General features: G+C 40.9%; 2 protein-coding genes across 4 annotated transcripts in view; one reads left to right on the top strand and one right to left on the bottom strand.

The window, feature by feature from the left end:
• The window catches only part of SPATA1 (spermatogenesis associated 1), a 33,732-nt gene extending 29,833 nt beyond the window's left edge, over window positions 1-3,899 (top strand). The window contains exons 12-13 of the mRNA XM_077823617.1: window positions 1,758-1,856; window positions 3,773-3,899. Coding sequence (XP_077679743.1) covers window positions 1,758-1,856; window positions 3,773-3,877 — 204 coding nt within the window. The 3' untranslated portion in view covers window positions 3,878-3,899. The remainder of the gene's footprint in view (window positions 1-1,757; window positions 1,857-3,772) is intronic.
• Window positions 3,900-6,908: 3,009 nt separating this feature from the next.
• CTBS (chitobiase) lies at window positions 6,909-18,288 on the bottom strand. 3 transcript variants are annotated; one of them, XR_013346802.1, is made up of 8 exons: window positions 17,730-18,288; window positions 16,267-16,405; window positions 15,109-15,317; window positions 14,058-14,229; window positions 11,749-11,846; window positions 10,554-10,747; window positions 9,979-10,140; window positions 8,630-8,767 (listed from the first exon to the last, which is right to left on the bottom strand). XR_013346802.1 is itself a non-coding variant. In XM_077823618.1 (7 exons), the coding sequence occupies exons 1-7, from the start codon at window positions 17,877-17,879 to the stop codon at window positions 8,582-8,584; spliced, it is 1,116 nt and encodes a 371-aa protein (XP_077679744.1). In that variant the 5' UTR covers window positions 17,880-18,277; the 3' UTR covers window positions 6,909-8,581. The 3 variants fall into 3 exon arrangements, 2 of the variants coding, with proteins under 2 accessions (XP_077679744.1, XP_077679745.1); XM_077823618.1 differs by lacking the exon at window positions 10,554-10,747 and having other exon boundaries at window positions 6,909-8,767; window positions 17,730-18,277; XM_077823619.1 differs by lacking the exons at window positions 9,979-10,140; window positions 10,554-10,747 and having other exon boundaries at window positions 6,909-8,767; window positions 17,730-18,284.
• Between the last annotated feature and the right edge of the window lie 540 nt (window positions 18,289-18,828).

The following is an 18,828-nucleotide window of genomic DNA, read 5'->3' as shown; positions in this document are numbered from 1 at the left end:
AGCACAGCCATAGCTCTGTGTGCACACTGGGCACAAATATCCTTTAGGAAGTATGCAATCTTTCTGCATGAACTTACTCTGTTGAAGAAGTAGGGAAATAGTAATCTCGGTCTAAATGCCTTTGGTGCACTTGCACTTTGAAAATTGTGGGTAGCTCTGAAACCCACATTAGCAGAAGGAATTGGTGAGAGTTAAGGGAAGAGTAAACTAAACTGGTCAGATAGACTGAGGAAAAGCTTCCTGACAGTGAAATCTCCTAAATAGTGGAATAATTTGTCAAGAGAAGTAGTGGAAGCTCCTTTGATAGTTAATCTGAAACTAGACTAGGCAAAATAACAGAAAACCTACCGTGGCAAAGTATTTGTGGATGTTTTTATGTTCACATCTGAAAGCTGTAAGTGTAATTGTTATTAAGCATACTAATGTTCATGTACCAGCACGTGGCTCTCTGTCTGCCCTGCCAGTATTACAGAAGCATGTGCTGTCAGTTACTTCTGTTACTTCAACCTCACTTTAAGGGGATGTCTACACTGCACCCTTCTTTCATTGGTGCGTAGTGTACCTATATGCGTAAGCCCATAGCACAGCTGCCAGTAGCAGTGTAGATGGTGAGGCACAGCTCAGACAAGTAAAGGCATGCTTGAACAATGTGCCTATGTCCCTGCACACATACCCTAATGGCTCTCTGCTCGCCCTAGCTCTGCCTCCACATCTACACTGCTAGTTTCAGTAGTGTAGTGTCCTGTTGCTTGTCCACTGCAGGAGCTTTTCCTCACCACAGGAAGAGACTCTGGCAGCAGGGAAAGGCTCGGGCAGGTTGAAAGACTCCAGCAGCGTTGAAAGGCTCTGGCAGGGGGCAGCCACCAGGGCTCAGGCAAAGGCTCTACCAGCTCCCTGCTGCTGGAGCCCTTCCCCCACCCCAGGGAAGACTCCAGCAACGCCCTGCCGGACTCTTTCTTTGCCACAGTGAAAGGCTCCAGCGGTGGAGAGCTGCTGAAGGTTTTCTCCACTGCCTACTCTCTGCTGGAGCCTTTCGTTAACACATGTAGCTACATACTGCAGTGTGGACCAACCTGTTTTTCACTGTGCCATGTACACTGCACATCACCACCGGTGGCATGTAATGCAGATATAGCTGCTAGGATATAAAGAGGTTTTCAAAGGCCTAGACTAACACACACATCCCCTTCAGCTTCATTCACTTCAAGGAATGAATGCTGATTTACAGCAGCTAAGGATCTGGCCCATACTTTTGAAAACTAAGCCATTTAATTTTTGAAAAATGACACTGCCATTGTAGAGGTGGTGTTCTGTTTAATCCACACTATTCAAGAATATAGCAGGTTGCCCTCAATGTCCTGACTGAGACAAAGTAATGGCATTCTATGGGTGAGATTGAGACATTCATATTTTTTTAAATCATAGACAGAGTCCAGTCGTGAAGACCAGTAGCAGAATAATGTGCTACTATACATCGCCCAAAGTAACAGGGATTGGGAAAATTGTGGGTGCCCCCGCTCATCTGAAGGCAAGCAGGGACTGACTCTTGGAGGGAGCTTCCCTCCTTTTGAGAGAAGACTGCTACAATACAGGACATTTGAGGGCAGGAAGTCAAAAACGGAAGGAGGCTTGGAAGAAGAGTTTAGAGGATTACTGTCCCGGGGGGGGGCGAGGGGGGGGAATTATGGTCAATAACTGCAGCGGTAGAAAAAATGTATAGCGGAGCTGCATAAAAGCTTTTTGTTTATTCCCCATAGAACACCACAATCATCCAGATTACAACAGTGCAGCACGAAATTGATCAACTGAAGAGAAAGCTGGATAATACAAAAATGAAACTCATAATCGAAATTAAGGTAATCTGCATTTATTCTAGCCAACCTGGAAATTAAACAAATAGAGATTTTCTTTGCTATAAAATCTAGAGCCATAAAATATTTGAAATTTTTAAAAGTTAGGCAGTATTTGAGGAGATATGTTAAATGACCAACCTGCCTTACTCCACATCATGTAGTAATAAGCAGCATTCATAGTGTTTCCATTTTCCATGAACTGCATAAACTAAAGCCTTGTCTACACTGCACAGTTTTGTCAGCAAAACTCTACTGCTGTGCCAACAAAATAAAACCCCCTCGACAAGAGGCATAGAGCTTTTTGCGGCAAAGTTAAAACGACAAAGCATCAGTGTAGACACTGCTGTCTGTTATGTCACCATAACTGACCTCCCCCAGTATCCCACAATGTCCACCGTGACCACTCTGCTCACTGTTTTGAACTCAGCTGCCTTGGCACGCAACCGCTCCTCTTTCAAAGCTCTGGGAAGTTCTGACAGCGGAGCATGGCGCTCTGCTCCAGCGGTAAAGAGCAAATCATTGCCATGGAATCCTGCTCTCTCCAGCACTAGGGTTATCAACTTCCTAAGCCCCAAAAACCAAGCACCCCCACCCCTCCCTAATGCTCCACCCCCGCCCCATCACTCACTACTCATCTCTCTGTAGGAGAAAGCTGACATAGTAGACAATATAGGCCATAGTTTGGAGACTCTGAGATTGACACATCCTCGTAGAGCCTTTCAGAAATGTCTGATGAAAAGATGAGTAGCGGGATATGGAAGGCTACACCAGCCTAAGAGTTGTAAAGAACCAGCAGACTTAGATAAGCACAATAGAAAAATCTATAAATAAAAAAACACTGATGTCCATTGCTCGCTAATGAAAGAAAGAGGATGCAGAGGTGGAATAAGCATCCCATAAAGTATTTTCAAATCTAAATCAATGACATTAAGGGCATTTTGGAAGGGCAAAGTAAAAAAGGGACCTGAGAAAGTTATTACTGCCTCACATTGTATCCAGACAGCAAATGAAGTGGAACAAAAGTTGAGTATTTGGGAAAACAAGCTCAAACACAGCTCTAGGACAGTAATTCATTATTCAGCCTTGTTTGTAAGACACCAGCTTCAGAAAGTGGAAGAAAAACATCTAATTATAGCTGTTGGAGATATATCCTTGATGTAGAGTCACATCTATGAGAGACTGACAGGAGTAAATTCACAATTTTAAACATCCACAGGGTAACAAGGTATTGACATCCTCAAAGGGTACTAATGGAGCAGGCAACAACAGAGATGAGATAAGAGGGCTAGCAAACATTTATAAAGAAATGGAAAAAATTAGTATCATGGAAATCAGATGGTCTAACCTGAAGATAAAGAACAGAATGAAAACCCATGAGCGTTTAATTGTCTGACAAGGTCATTTTATTCACAGACCAGGTCTGGTCTAGACAACTGCAGTACAATACACATCTTTTCATACGAGCTTGGAGCCAGATTTTAATTTTAGTTATAGAGAAGTGAGTTCAGAGTATGACACTGAAATCAATGTGGATTGTACTGTTGCAACTAAAATAAGAATTTGTCCCTTTGCCTTATCATTTGCAGTGTGGGAGACAATTCTGTCCATTGCTAGCAAAAGTCAAATGACTAGAAAATGTATTTCTAGAAGAGAAATATTGTCAGTTATACAAAGCAGTCCTGAGAGTCTTAGTCAGGCAAACCCTTACTGATGGCGATCGGAATTTGCTGAGTAAGGATTTCAGGATTTGACTTTTAAAGATGACACAACAAAGGAAACATGCAGAAAAGCAGGACTAGAACTGGATAGAATCAAAGCGTCCTGGAGATGAAAGGCACATTCTATATCCATCTAACCCACATAAAAGTTAAATCTTCAACTTCAAAATCTTCCTTAAATAATCTCTAGTTCTTTTGCAGATGAGAAAGCAGGCAGCCTCTGATTTACGAGCATTGAGAGCAGAGCTGGCACAGAAGAAAATTCAGTCATCTTTAATACTCCAGTCTGAAACACCAATATTTTAGAAGGATCACATTACTTGGGATTGTGTGATATATTTGTATCGAAGCTCAACATATCAGTAGTTGGTTTTATGTTCCTATGCTTTTATTGTACAGACTTCTCAATATGTAAGATAGAATAATTGTGCATGTTAAAATAGAGGTATATCATTTATTTAAAATGCCCTAAAATATCTCAAGCTAATAATTGTAACTTAGTTGTAATTCACTTATACTTATAAAAATATGCAGTTTAACCTATTAGCGTGTTTATTTTTGACTATAAGCTAATAAAATGTAAAGAAATGGCATTAATTTTTTTCAAATAGTGAATTATGTTTATTTTATACAATGAAGATCAATATGGAATTGTAATTTGAACTAGTATACCCATAGTTGTGGATAAAAATGTATTTTTGGTCTTTTGAAGTACATATAGCTCAATCAGTTTAACCCACAAAATAGTCGGCAATTTTTACAGGACTGGGGCAGCAGAAATCTGATTTCAGATATCTACTCATTGTGCTTTGAAATTCAAGCATTGTAATCATAGCAGTCTTGTAGTTTCTTTTCCCTCTCTTAAGTGTAGCTGCACTGACAATCAAGTGCCCTTGTCCTAGCCATGAGGTTGTGAATATGATCACGGTCAGACTTATATGAAAGAAAATGTAGAGCATACAGTATTTATTAACCAAGTTCAGAGTGGAGGCAACAGGCATGTTCCTGTATGGAGTATCAGATCTCTGGAAGGGAAATAGTACCCCCTCCATGTTAACTTTTTCCATTCTCTCCTGCTTGCTTCCTCAGTTCCAAAGGGTATTATATCTAGCAAAGCAGGACGCTGCAAGAGGTTAATGTGAAGCGGCCACAAAACTGACAAGGCTATACTAAATTATTGCAAGTGACAGAAACAGACAGGATGTCAGTAATAGGATGTGAAAGTTCTTGCAACACTTTCAAAAGGAGGAACTCTAAATCTTGTGAGCTATACAACCTCTCTGTCTCCAATGTAATCCCTCTTTAAATCCTTCTATAAAGCTTTCCCAACAAATGAACCAACCCCTGTTCCACTTCAAGATTGGAACCTAAATCCTATGAATCTGAACTGTATTGTCTAGGACCAATTTAGATTTCAAACTCTAGAAGGAAGGGACTGTCTTTTCTGTTTATTCAGCATGGAAAACACTAATGGTATTTAATAAATAAGAGCAGAGGACTGGACTTTGGGTTCCAGTCACTGCTGTGATACAGAAAACTTGAAATTATAAATAGTTCAATTAAAATTCTAGTTGATGAAACAGATTCAAGTGTTTAATTTTTAAAGTTTTAACAAAAATTAGCAAATGAAATACACAGCAGCAGATGAAAAGAGATACCACAGATAGAAGGTGATCTAGTCCCTTTTGTTTTACAAGTATAAGGAATCCAGATCCAATCTGTGACCCCCTGAGGGCTGGAAGTTTAGAGTTATGGCTCTGCAGCAGCATCCCTTTTCCCCAGAAGCACTTCATGGGAATGTGGCTCAAAAATGTTGGGAGGGGAGTGGACTGGACTGAGACAGTTCCTCAAAGCATCGTCTTTTCTCAGCCCCATAGAGATTCCCCATTCTCAGATACTGCTGAAATCCCTTCATAGGAGTCAGGTTTCACAGGGTTTTGAGGCAGGGCCAAAGGGTGAGTGGCTACAATATGTGATCATCTCCACGGCAGAGAGGACAGCTAAATGAATATCCACGCCCAAATTAACAGCTAACTCATGCTCCATGCATGCACCTTCTTCAGGGAGGAAAGTTTTACACAAATGCAAGGTGTCTCCTCCCTGATGGTACACACTGAAGTAAACCAAATCACCTCCATCCAGAGTTTCCTAGCCCCTGTAGTCCAAAAAGTCTCTCTCAATGTGATCACACCCTATAATAATCTACAAGAATAAATGACAACATATTAAGAGGAAAAAGAGGGAAATGGTTATGTATTAAATAGTAGATTCAATCCAGTTCTGTAATGATTTCTTCTTTTACAGAAAAAATCCTCAATCTAGCATTTATAGAAGTAATTTATTTGCTGGATGCTGGCTTAATATTCCTCAGTCCCTCAGATGAAGTCTAAAAGCAGTTAGATGGACATGCATACCAAACATCCAATTTACTTCTTAGTTTTCAGCACTCTACCAATGCTTATTTTGTTTGTGCATTTTCCTAATACAATTTGCAGCAAGCAGTCCACACAAACCTGTTTAAGCTATACTGTGTTCAACAGTAAAGTTTTATACACCCCCAGCAGTGTCCATTTGCACTTCTCTAACAGTTATAAAACAGCTTTTAAAGGTTTTATGACTGACACTATGTTAAGCACTTTTCAACTAGTAGAGAAAGTACAGTAGAACCTCAGAGTTACAAATTGACCAGTCAACCACACACCTCATTTGGAACCAGAAGTATGCAATCAGGCAGCAGCAAAGACAAAAAAAAAAAAAAAAAAAAAGCAAACACAGTACAGTACTGTGTTAAACATAAACTACTAAAAAAAACAAAGGGGAAGTTTAAAAAAAGATTTGATAAGGGATCATTTGAATTAAGATGGTTAAAAGCAGCATTTTTCTTCTGCATAATAAAAGTTTCAAAGCTATATGAAGTCAATTTTAAGTTGTAAAATTTTGAAAGAAAATCCATAATGTTTTGTTCAGTTATGAACATTTCAGAGTTACAAACAACCTCCATTCCCAAAGTGTTCATACCTCTGAGGTTCTACTGTAACATCAGTTGCAAGTTATAGCATAGTCAGGGCCTAACTTGACAATGTTAGGTATTTAAACCAAAATCCTGATTAAGGAGGGGGGAATGTCAGACTCCTATTAATTATTTCACTGTGTCCACAGATTCAACAAGACAATATCAACATTTAAAAAACAACACTTAGTATATCAACTTAAGTGCATACCTGAGTAGTCCCACTGACTTCAATGGGAATACTCAAAGCATATAAAATTAAACAGATGCGTAAGTGTCCACAGGATATGGGCCTATCTTTGTAACAAATACACAGCAGGACTAGAAAACAGTTTTCTTTCTTCTTTCATTGCAGTATGTTCAAAGACAAACCACAGACTCAGAAGATTTGGATTACACCTCACTTTTAAAATGTTATATACAGAAAATCTCTCAAACACAGTTTAGTAGATCATTTATTTATGAAATAATCCTTGAAACATTAAAAAACAAACATTGTATTTTGCTTCTAGGAAGATGAAAGTGCCATGAATTGTTCTTTTGCCTCAGCCTTAGTATTTCCTTTCCATTTTAACAAAACTTCACTGAAATATGCACGTGAGCACACACGCACACTCGCTCTCTATAAATGTTTGCAAACATCTTAATATTTCATTCAAAATTCCCCTGGCACAATGAATCATCATGAGAAAATATTAGGACTAACCTGAGATTCTCATTCTGAATATTTTCACATTTTATAAGCAACTAGAAATGAATATAGGGTCCTTTTATTCAGCCTGAGTTTTGTGTAAAGAAATGTGAAAAACACCATGCTAGATCAAGGAATCTATCCTCTTAGTTGTCAGGAATCACAGCATTTAAAGACGAAAACATCTATTAGATTATCCAATCCATTTCTCTACTGATACAGGATTGTTCTCTCTGCAAGATCTACATAAAATTGACCTAAAGACAGATTTGTTTCAGGGTACCATGTTATAGCCAAATTCTAACCTCACTTTTATCCATACAACCCCTTTAACTTGAACACAAACACGATTTATCCACACAGACAAGATCAAACCACAATATAGCACAAATGAAGCACTAGCACTAATAAATACTGTGCCCAAAACAGATTCCAATGTGTAGCTGGGCACCTTTTCTGCAAAAAGAGTGTTAAACTAGCCAATGTGTGCGCATATGTTTCCCATAACTAGTAGTACCAGTTACTGACATGAAGGATGAGGCGAATAAACCTCTAAATACTTAGAGAACATCATCCATTCCTCTGATTTTGAATTAAAAGCACCATGTAGACTTTACACTAGCATCAGAAATTACAGCAGTATGGTGACTACAATTATCTAGTTCAAAAATGTAGACACTTCCAAAAATGCTAATTATGAAATCAATGTGTTCAGACAAGTCATAAGAAATGCTTATCATCATATACACTTTAGAATGTTGCTTTGAGAAAAATGGGCTTTCTTTGAAGCCCAAGGTTTTCTGGCTTTTGAAGTTGTAAAAAAAACCTCACAATGTTATGTAAACATAAAAAGAATATTTAATTCTTCAGTTTCACTGGCAACAAAGCTAAATGCTACAAATAATTAAAACCTTCACAACCTTTACAGAATAATTAAAACCTTCTCAACCTTTACAGAATAAAGAACAGTAATTGGTTATGTTAAAGCATTTGTGTTGAGCAGAGCACCTCATTCTCATATGCTCTCTTTTAAATGGTTCAACGTACATATGTTGTTAATATATATTATGAGTGTCAAGTTCAAGGTCTGATGCAGTTATGAAAGTTGTGAAAATGAGAATAACCAGAACCTGTTAAAACAGTGTTAATGCAATGTTAAGGTATAAAGCACAGACTGACAAGATGAAGTTTTGCTTGTAACCAGTGCATGCTTGCAAGAAGGCATAAGACAGTATATTAGCCATAACAACTACCAATTAATTTTCTATATTCTAAATCCAGAGGTAGTGTTCACTATCTTACATAGTTGCTATTGTCTCAAGGCTCGCCACATTGCTTCAGTCTGCTGCTCTGCTACAGAACTTCTGGAGTAGTCAAGACAATTTCCATTCCACATGCCAATACCCCTTAAACCACGTTTCTTTGCAAACGCTGCCTTCAGGGAAATGCTCTGCGGATTATCGTACCATACTTGATGAAAATGACCAAGAGAGTCCTATAAAAAGTTCATCGGACATTTGTGTTAGCATATATTAACACTGTATACAAAGAGGTCAAATGCAATGAATCAAAACTATAATTATAAATGAAGTAAAAACTCAGATGAATAAAATGTGTACAGTGCTTTTCCAGACTTACATTTAAAAGCTCTACAAACAAGACAATCTAAAATTCCCTTTCCAAAAGTGCAAAGAAGCTACTTAAAAGGATGTGTGTGTGTGTGGTTTAAAACAAAAACAAAACAAAAAAACCCACAACTCCAGCTATCTTTCTTCTACAATGCACAGACCAATAAACATCTCTGCTTTCTTACTAGTATTTTTCTCTGATCTCCAGACAAGCAACCACAAATGAGTTACAAAGATGTTTGTATTAATTTTGGTTAAATGAGATGACTAGATCTGTGTGTATTTTATTGATAAATTTAATTTAAAAAGCTGATAATATCAAAGGCTTGGGCTAGGATTTCAATCGTGCAGTCTAATCTAGTAAATGAAATTCAGTCACAGAGTATATGTTTTTGTTCCTAGCAATAAACATAGGTTTAGAGAAAGTTATGGAATTTTGCTAAATAAAAATTATATTGCTTTCAGCTGGTGATGACTTTTAAGAGCTTTTAGTCAGTCATCAGTGCACTAAAGTTATACAAAATTTAATACCAGGTAACTGACAATCCATCACCAACGGAACCATAAGAAATATTTACAGCTTTATAAGTGCACACCAATAATATATGGGCTCAGTCTTCCACTGCATCCAGATGGAGTTTGGACACAGTGAAGAGGGGACGTCAAAGGGAGACAGTTGCAGCTCCCTGATCTTGTGCCACCCAGCACCAGCCGCAATTAAGAGTGGCTGGGATCCTGTTTTAACTTACATCACTGGTATAAGGTTCCTTAGGGGCCTTATGACAAGGGAGGATGGGCATAGTGGAACTCTGTTCTACCAAACCCCCTTCCTGGCATCATATGCATCCTCCCTCTCAATGAAGAGGTGGGAGGCTAATGCAGGAGCCAGCTCTGCCACTTTTGCCAGCATTATGCCAATGGAGAGTTCCCCTGCACAAGTTAAGCTGGAATCCATCCACTCTGCAACACATAAGCATCCAAAGTGGACAGATCACACCTGAGAATCTAGCTTTTATGAGAACTAAGGTTCATGTACATTTAGTCCACAGCTCAAATGTTTGTCTAGGAAACTGCTTACCTTATATTCATAATATGGAGCCTTCTGCTCCTCATCCCACAGGCTCCCAGAAATAGAACTATTCACCTGCTTCATTATTGTTCCATAGGTGACCTGACGCCCTGCAGCATCACTGCATGGAGCCCCTCGGAAAGGAATATTTGGGAGGGAACAAACATGATCCTGAAAAAACAGGGAGTTCTGGTTCATGTTTCTTGGATTTATTAAACCCTTCAGAAGGGATAAGCCTGGAAGAAAGTCAGAAAGAGGCACCTGCCAAAAATAACTAAATATTCACACCAGATATGGATTACTATCTGTTTCAATAAAATGTTAGAGAAAGAAGTTCAACTGAAGTTCAATTTCATTTAACTGAAATGAGTAACTTCCAGCTCCTCATACTGGTCTACTGTAGGAAACACTAATATTCACTTTATATTATTTGTCTAATAAAAATAAAATAATTAATTAAATAAATACATAACAAAACTCCTCAATAATATTTTGTACTTGTAGCCCCCTTGCTAATTTGGGGGCTTCAGAGAAAGAGGAGCAGAGGCACAGACTGGATCTTCAACTGAGAGTGCTTGACTCACCTATGCTTGAGCCCCAGTGTCTGTAGGGGCTGGCCCAGGAACCTGACTGACATGCCTGGACAATCAACTGCAGGTCCCAGAGAGCCTTCATATGCCTGGACCACATGACTGAGCATGGCAGGGACCATGTGAGGAGGGAGAGCTGATTTCAGGAAGTCATGTTGGAAGAGAAGCAGCCTCAAGAGAGCGTCTCTCTGCAGTAGAAGGGGAGATGGCTATTTTGACTCTCCCTATCAGAGGGCCTGAGACTGACCTGGAGCCCCTAGCTCCAACAACAGAGAGACCAATCCCAAGATTCTGCTGCACCAGTGAGCACTGAAAGCCAGCAGAACACAACAGTCAGGGCTCAAGGCCACCAGGGACTCCATTCAACTGAAAGGCAGGACTATCAGTTTCCCAGGAATGGATACCAGCCATCCACATCAAACTCCAGTCCCTCCACCCCCAAGATAAGGCCTCTAAGGAGCACTGGTGGTGGCGGGGGAAGAGGGAATTGTCATATCAATTTAGTTTGTGGGCTTTTATTTGCAGAATTTGGGGGGTAAGGAGCTTATTTATTTAACATCTTTGATTCCTTTTCCTGTTGTCTTCCTTCCTTTTAATTTACCGCTATCCTTTTCAGGAATTAAATGCTATTTATGTAATTCCTTGATTTATTGTACCCATAAATTATAATATCCTAGAGGTCACAGGGTTGATTACGGATTTGCGCACCTGGACACAGGATGGAGGCACCAAGCACTAAGAACTCAGTGACCATTGGTCCTAAAGGGGGTCACCAAATCCCTGTAGAGGGATAAGAGGCTCCACTACCTTCAGAAGGGATCAGGCTGCCCCACAAGAGGGAGCTACACACTTATATAGCTCTTTTCATCCAAAGATTTCAAAGCACTTTTGGGTATCCAAGTATCATCATCTTAATTTTACAGAGGAGGAAAGGGAGGCACAGAGGTAGAATGACTTGCCAGGCATCACACAGTAAGTTATTGGCAGAACCAACTAGAACACTGATATCTTAAGTCCCTGTCCTGTGCTCTTATCTTAGAGACCACACAGTTTTTGCACTTCCTAACTGTAAAAAAAAAAACAAAAAACAAAAAATAAATAAAAAAAACCCCTACCAAAAATTATATAGCATATCATAGAAAAAAAAAATATCAAAAACACAGCTATGATAGAACTGCCTTAATCTTACCTTAGACAAATCCAGACATCTATAATCATAGCCATACCAGGGAACACCCATCACAAGCTTCTTTGGCTCAATGCTCATGTTAATGTAGTCATCATATCCTAATTTAAAAGAAAATATGAATTTACATGCATGCTTCTTTTTTCTGCTGTATATATTTACTAACTTGCCAATGTAATATAAGGTAATGAAGTTAATGCAAATCCATAAGGGTTTATGGAAAACAGACCCTGTCAAACAAACTTGATATCTTTTTTGATGAGATTACTAGTTTGGTTGATAAAAGATAACAGTGTTGTCATAAGACTTCGGTAAGGTGTGTCACTTGATACATACCACATTTTGATAAAACACCCAGAATGATATAAAATTAACATGGCACACATTAAATGGATTAAAAACTTGCTAACTGATAGGTATTAAAAATGTGTAACTACACATGGGAAATCGCTTTGGAGTTGGTCTGTCTCCAGTGGGGTTCTGCAGGGATTGTTTCTTAGCCCTACACTAAGAACATAACTGTTTACCATTTTTACCAATGACCTGGAAGAAAACATACCATCATGAATGATAAAGTTTACAGATGACACAAAAATTAAGGGAAACAGTAATGAAGGAGGACAGATCACTGATTCAGAGCAATCTGAAACGTTTGGTAAACTATGCACAAGCAAACGGTGTGTGTTAATACAGATAAATGTAAATGTATACATCTAGGAACTAACAATGCAGGCCACACTTACAGGACAGGGGACTCCATTCCGGAAGGCAGTGACTTTGAAAAAGATTTGGGGGTCATGGTGGATAATCAGCTCAATATGAGCTCCTAATGTGACGCTGTGACCAAAAGAGCTAATGTGATCCTGAGATGCATAAAAAGGAGAATCTCAAGTAGAAATAGAAAGGCTATTTTACCTCTATATTTGGCAATCATGTGACGGCTGCTGGAATACTATGTCCAATTCTGGTGCCCACAACTGAAGAAAGATATTGATAAATTGCAGAGGGTTCAGAGAAGAGCCATGAGAATGATTAAAAGATTAGAAAAAAATAGTGATAAACTTATAGTGATAGACTGAACTCCGAAGAGAAGGTTAAGTGGTGACTTCACAATGGTCCGTAAGTATCTACATGGGGAACAAATATTTGATAATAGATTCTTCAAACTAGCAGAGAAAGGTATAACACGATCCAATGGCTTAAAGTTGAAGCAAGACAAATTCAGACTAGAAATAAGGCATAATTTTTTTATTTTTATTTTTTAAACAGCAAGAATAATTAACCACTGGAACAATTTACCAAGGGTCTCCATTGCTGATAATTTTAAAATTAAGACTGGATGTTTTTCTTAAAGATACGTTCCAGTCATTACTCTGGGGAAGTTATATGGCCTGTGTGATACAGGAGGTCATAATGATCCCTTCCAGCCTTATAATCTATACCTAGAGCAGATTTCTCAACACTAATGAAGCAAAGGTTATCAAGGCAGATAACTACATCTAAGACCCTCTTTCCAATGTAATTCCTTTGGTATAACATCCTTTTACTGTTTGATCTACCATATGATTAATTTATTAATAAAGAAATGTCTAAAATCATATAAAATTAAGTACTAAAAAGACTCAAGTATCAACTATCTGCAAGACATTAGGAAGCTCCAGGGAAGTGCACCAATTAGCTTTCACAGCCATGCTTTCATATGATACCCTGGCCAGCGAGGAAAAACAAAGGGCGTTTCAGTATATGCAGAAAGCTGCCAACATTATTGAAATATGAATTCTAAATACAAGAAAGTTCTACATGATGCACAGAAAGGAAAGATAAAGTTTAACAGCAGAATAAAGCAGTTCAAGATGTTTCAGTAGCTGACAACCTGAGCAGTTGTAGGGTGACAAACTGTATGAGCCATTAAGCTGATGTGGAACCCTGCACATTTAAATCATTTTCAGTCAAGAAAGAAGTTAAATGGGTGCAGGTGCAGCCTTAGGTAGGTGCCATTTGTGCCTATGCCCTAATCCAACTCTTGCCCATGGGTGTACCTGAATCCCACTGAGGGTGACATATATAATTCAGGTGTCAAATAGCACATGACTGCTCTATGTCCATCCATGGTGCCACAAAAATCTGAGGTACCTATTCCCTCAATGTGAAAACAGTTCTCTTAGTAGATTTTAGTAATATCAAAGGCTTCAAGAAAACAAATAATGCAATCAAAAGGCATTTAATATATTTTAGGAAAAAGGTGTTCCCTTCCAATAATGCATTTTAAAAGAGAAATGTGCCAGCTGCTAACATTATTGACTGATTCTTACCATCTAAGGTCTGACTGTAGGGAGCATTGGCTCTTGCAATACATCCTGTCCAGACCTGACTCTGCTCATCATAAGACATCACGAACAAGAAATCACAGGCATCTGCAATCCCACTGTAGTTGTAGCATCTTTTGTCTATGCATGCTGGAGACCAAGCCACATCAAAGGTGACCTGACAGACAAAACCACAACTTTAAATCTAGTGTGGAATTCATATATTTTATTGCTTTGCTGTTTTGTAAAGCAGAGCTCTATGTAAACTTTAGTGGGATGTTTTCAAAATGCTGCGCTGTTCGATACCCATGGATTGTAAGAGGAACTGTAATATTTCTGAGTTTTCAGAGCAAATCTGCCTTTACAACTATAAAATTAATATGCATAAAAGGAGCACAGTCAAGACTAGTGGGCCCAAAATCTGATTCACCTTTTTTAAAAATATGTCTGCAAAGTCTTCTGTGTGTGTGTAATTTAATACACACACACAAAAATAGAATTACAAACTATGACCAATGATAATCTATTTAAGAACATGACAGAGAACAGGCAAAGGATAAAGATAAATCTTTTCAAAGGAAATCTTTAACATCTTTGATTCCTTTGCCTGTTAAATCCTGCTAAAGATTTATCAAGTTTTTCCTCACATCATGCTGAAATTATCAGTATTTTCAAAGTTTCATTAAGTCATACCAACAACAACATAAAAGTGATTTACCTCTGGCAGCCAATACACCAAAAAGGTCTATAATGAAAATACTGTCAATCCCAGCAAAATTGCTTCTATTTTAATATTTGAGTTCCTTAAAGGATGCATTTTCAATTAGCCTTCAGAGAAAAAGAATACAGCCATTTTTGTTCTGTTTGTACAGCACCTAGCTCAATAAGGAGCTTATATATGACCATAATAATATATATAATACAATGTACACTTGGGAAACAGTGCCAGTGGCTTGCACAGAATTTTACAGACAAGTGCTCTTTACATTATGGAATAAATTGCGAGGACATCACAGATTTAAAATCTATCATTTTATAAAATAAATTTTGTTTTCACCTGTGATCCTGGAATTTCTCTATGAAAAGCATCAGTAGTTTCTTTAACCAGAGCCGTTAATGCATAGTATTCAGGTGACATCTCACGAACTTCTTGCTCTATGTCTATATTAATTCCATCCATATACTGCTTTTTGGCCAGGTCCACCTGTTGAGCTATCCAGGCTGTTCTGTTAGCAGAGTCAATAATTTCCTTCACAGGTACATCTCCTAAACAAGAAATCTTAATAAATTACCACTTATTTGAATAATGGTAGATATTGGGGCTGGGGGGTAATCCTATTCTGCCATATACTTCATTTCCATGCTCTATGTGGACCGTATAGTGGAGACCAATTCAAGTGTGGGGTACTTTGGTATTTTTTTGGTACAGTTTCCTTGGGAGATCATACTATGCTGTGAGATTATTCCTGAATTTTTCTTTGTAGTTTCATCCCGCTACTTCTGGTTATTCCTTCTTTAGCCACTGTGAACAATTGCTCTCCCTTCCTCAAAGCTGACACCTTTCTGATACTTCCAGACATAGTGACACACTCTTCTTGTTTCTTTTAACCTTTCCTTTTAAGCGATCCCTCCTTCTTCCCATATCTTTGTTGCTTTTTTCTGTCTTTTTTGTAATGAGAAGTCCAAAACTCTGTGTACAACCTGTAAGTGTGGCCACAAATGAAGGATTTCATATATAAAATAAACCCCAAATATGAACAGCATTTTCAGCCTCATAGGTATTACACTTTTTTTTTTTTTTAAACATTTAATACTTTACACACTCCTTCCTCCTAGTATATATTTGGGGCTATTCTTGTCCAAGAACCTTTAAGATTGATTATAGCTCTTTAATTCAACATTTGATTTTTAAGTATTATACGAACACATGGAGCAGAGACCTGGCACAGGTCCTGCCTATGCTTTTCCTCTTCCCATTTCTTCCTCTCCATTCCCATGTGACTTCTACTGGTCTCTTTCCCAGTAGATCCTTTATTTTGCTGACACTGAAGTAGTTTTGTTACTATTGGGGCAGAAAGAATTGGAGTTTTGCCTGTTTTATACTTTTTTTAAAAATTCTGGGTGGTAGTGTATTATGGCCCTATGCAAAAGGGGGTATATTATTCCCTTATAAATTTAATACATAAATGCCCACATTTCCATAACTGTAACCAACCTTTTAGTACTACCCTGGCTCCTTTAGAATGAGCATAACACAATAGCTCAGGGTCATACTTTCCAAAAGCTGCCACAGTTGTAATCTGTGACCAATCATAGAACTTCCAAGATTTTCTTCCAACATCAAACACAAAGACCTGCAAAAGCAGAACAAAAGGTAAGCAACTGGAAGCACACCAAATGTCGAACTCTCATGACAGTTTAATTTAAATTAGAGCTGCGTCATTCCTTTCCCTTGCATCCCAAATACATTCTAGGTAGAGTAAAAAGTTAAATTATTCATGCTTCTTGAAAGCCAGCTTGTCCTTTACAGATCTAGTGCCTGCCAAATTCAATAGCTGACTGGTCTCAAAACGCAAACAAACTGGCAGGAGCTTTGACAGGATTCAACATCATTTCCCAGTAATTCATGCTGACCCAGTTTATACATTTTTTGTCAAACAGAAGCTGCCAGATCAAATAAGCCTACCCTAACTGATTAGATTCATTTAAACAGTTTGCTAATGAACTAATTTAGACTCATTTAAAACTTCAGGAAGGTCGTCGTGGATTACAACTCATTTTATTCTATTAAAAACAAGACTGTTTTGATTTAATGGGCTGGATTTTGTAAGAGGTTGAATAAATCATCCCCGTAATTTAACAGTAGACCAACATTTGAGGGTCTACTCTAATCAATTTTCAAAGTTTCATATGTAAAGTTGTAATGACCAGAAAGATACATCAGAGCCCAAAAAAGAGAAGCAACCGATTAGCCATGAACACCTGAGTAATAAAGACAACAAAATAGCTCACTCCCCAACTCTAGCTTCTGCCCTAAGAGGAGTCACAATTCATATGTACTTTAGCCTCAACTTTTCAGCTCGCTGGCACTGCCAGGGTGGTACACAGAGTCCCCGGCCATAACCGACCCCTTAAAAGGGCAGTCAAATGCCCTGGAAGAGCTGCGGCCAGCGGGACTTTGCTTCGAAGGCGCCAGCCCGCCCATGTCTCCAAGCCCTGACGAGCCATTGCGGCAGCTGGCTGGGGCAGGCGGACGGTGCTCAGGAGCCCCTCCCAGCCCCGCGACACGCCGCGGTGCTGAGGGCTCGCAAGCAGCCCGCGTGGGAGGGGTCCGGCGGTGGGGCTGGGGGGGACCCGGAGCGAATCCGAGACTCTCCGCCAGGGAATGGGGCGGCAAGGACGGCACGACGCCGCCCGCCAGGCCCATGCATCGGGGGTGGCACGGGGCAGCCCGTAGAGCGGCTGTAGGCCCCAGCCAGGGCCAGGCCACTGCACTGTGGCCCGGGATCGGCAGGCGCCAGGGTGGGAGGCGAGAAGGGCCGCACCGGTGAGCTGAGGAGGCTGAGGCGCGCAGCGCGGACCGGACGCGAGGCCCTCTGGGGGGAGGCCGCAGGGCCTCGAGACCGGCAGCCCCGTTCCCAATCCCAGAGCCCCTTGCGGCGCTCGGTGACGGGATACCTCGAACTCCCGGGCGCCGGCGATGGGGCGACAGAGCGCGGGCTCGCGGCAGGGGCACGCGCCGCTGCTCCAGCCCAGGCGCAGGAGCGCGAGAAGGAGAACAGGGCAGCCGCGGGACGTGCACGCGCCGGCCTGCAACAGTCGCCTCATGCTGAGCACTCTCGCTACGTCACCCTTCCCTGATCCGGGCACGCGGCAGCCGCTGCCGGGTCTCAGCTGGGAGCCGCGCTTCCGCCTCGACTCCAGCTACGGGAACGGGAGCGGGCCAATCCTCCGGCTCTCGCTGCTGGCCACGCCCCCAGCAGCGCCAGGGGTCCCAGGCAACCCGGCGCCGCCCGCCGGGGACTCGGGCTGACGAGACGGGGCGACACCGGCAGCTCCAGGGCTGCTTGGGAGGGGAGGCAGCCGGAGTCCGGGCTTCGGCTGGAAGCGCGCTGGGGGCGGGGGCGGGTTGTGGGGGAAGCCAGGCTCCCCGCCCCCTAGCGCTCAGCACAGCCCGGCCCGGAGCGGGGCGGCAGGGCGTGTAAATACCGCCCGGGGCCTGGAGACTCAGGGCCAGCCCGTCAGTGACCGACAGCGAGCCCCGCCCTCCTGCGGACCACGTGCCGCTCGCCAGGCCCCCGCCGGCCCAGTGAGCGGCGCTAGAGGTGGGAGCCTGGAGGCCCTTGTGCCTCTGCCAGAGTGTGGCCCGTTATTTCCCCCGCCCCCTTTTAACAGCTGGAGAAACTGAGGCAAAGGGAGCAAGTAGTTTGGCAAAAGGCTCCAGAGAAAGTAGGCGAGAGGGCCACCCCTGGACGGGCTCTCAACTGTCGCCCGCTCCCTGCTGCCCCCCTCCTTGATGCCTGGCAATACTGGAGCTGGAGGTATGCCAGGGGGAATCAGGCCCCACGGAGCATTTACTCTAACATAGCCTTGGACTTTGGCTACCTCAGTTATTGGTACCCAAGAGGTCCAGACCTGCTTTTTACAGGCACTGAAAATATGTAACACAAATGTAAGCCCATAGGAACTGCATGTGCTTAGCACTGATGAAAATGAAGCCTTGGGGTGTGTAAAATTGATTATCCTAAAACTGGGACACACAAAATAGGCTCCAGTC

Source organism: Eretmochelys imbricata, chromosome 8 (assembly GCF_965152235.1).
Source record: "Eretmochelys imbricata isolate rEreImb1 chromosome 8, rEreImb1.hap1, whole genome shotgun sequence".
NCBI lineage: Eukaryota > Metazoa > Chordata > Testudines > Cheloniidae > Eretmochelys > Eretmochelys imbricata.
This window is presented reverse-complemented; position numbering and strand designations above follow the sequence as displayed.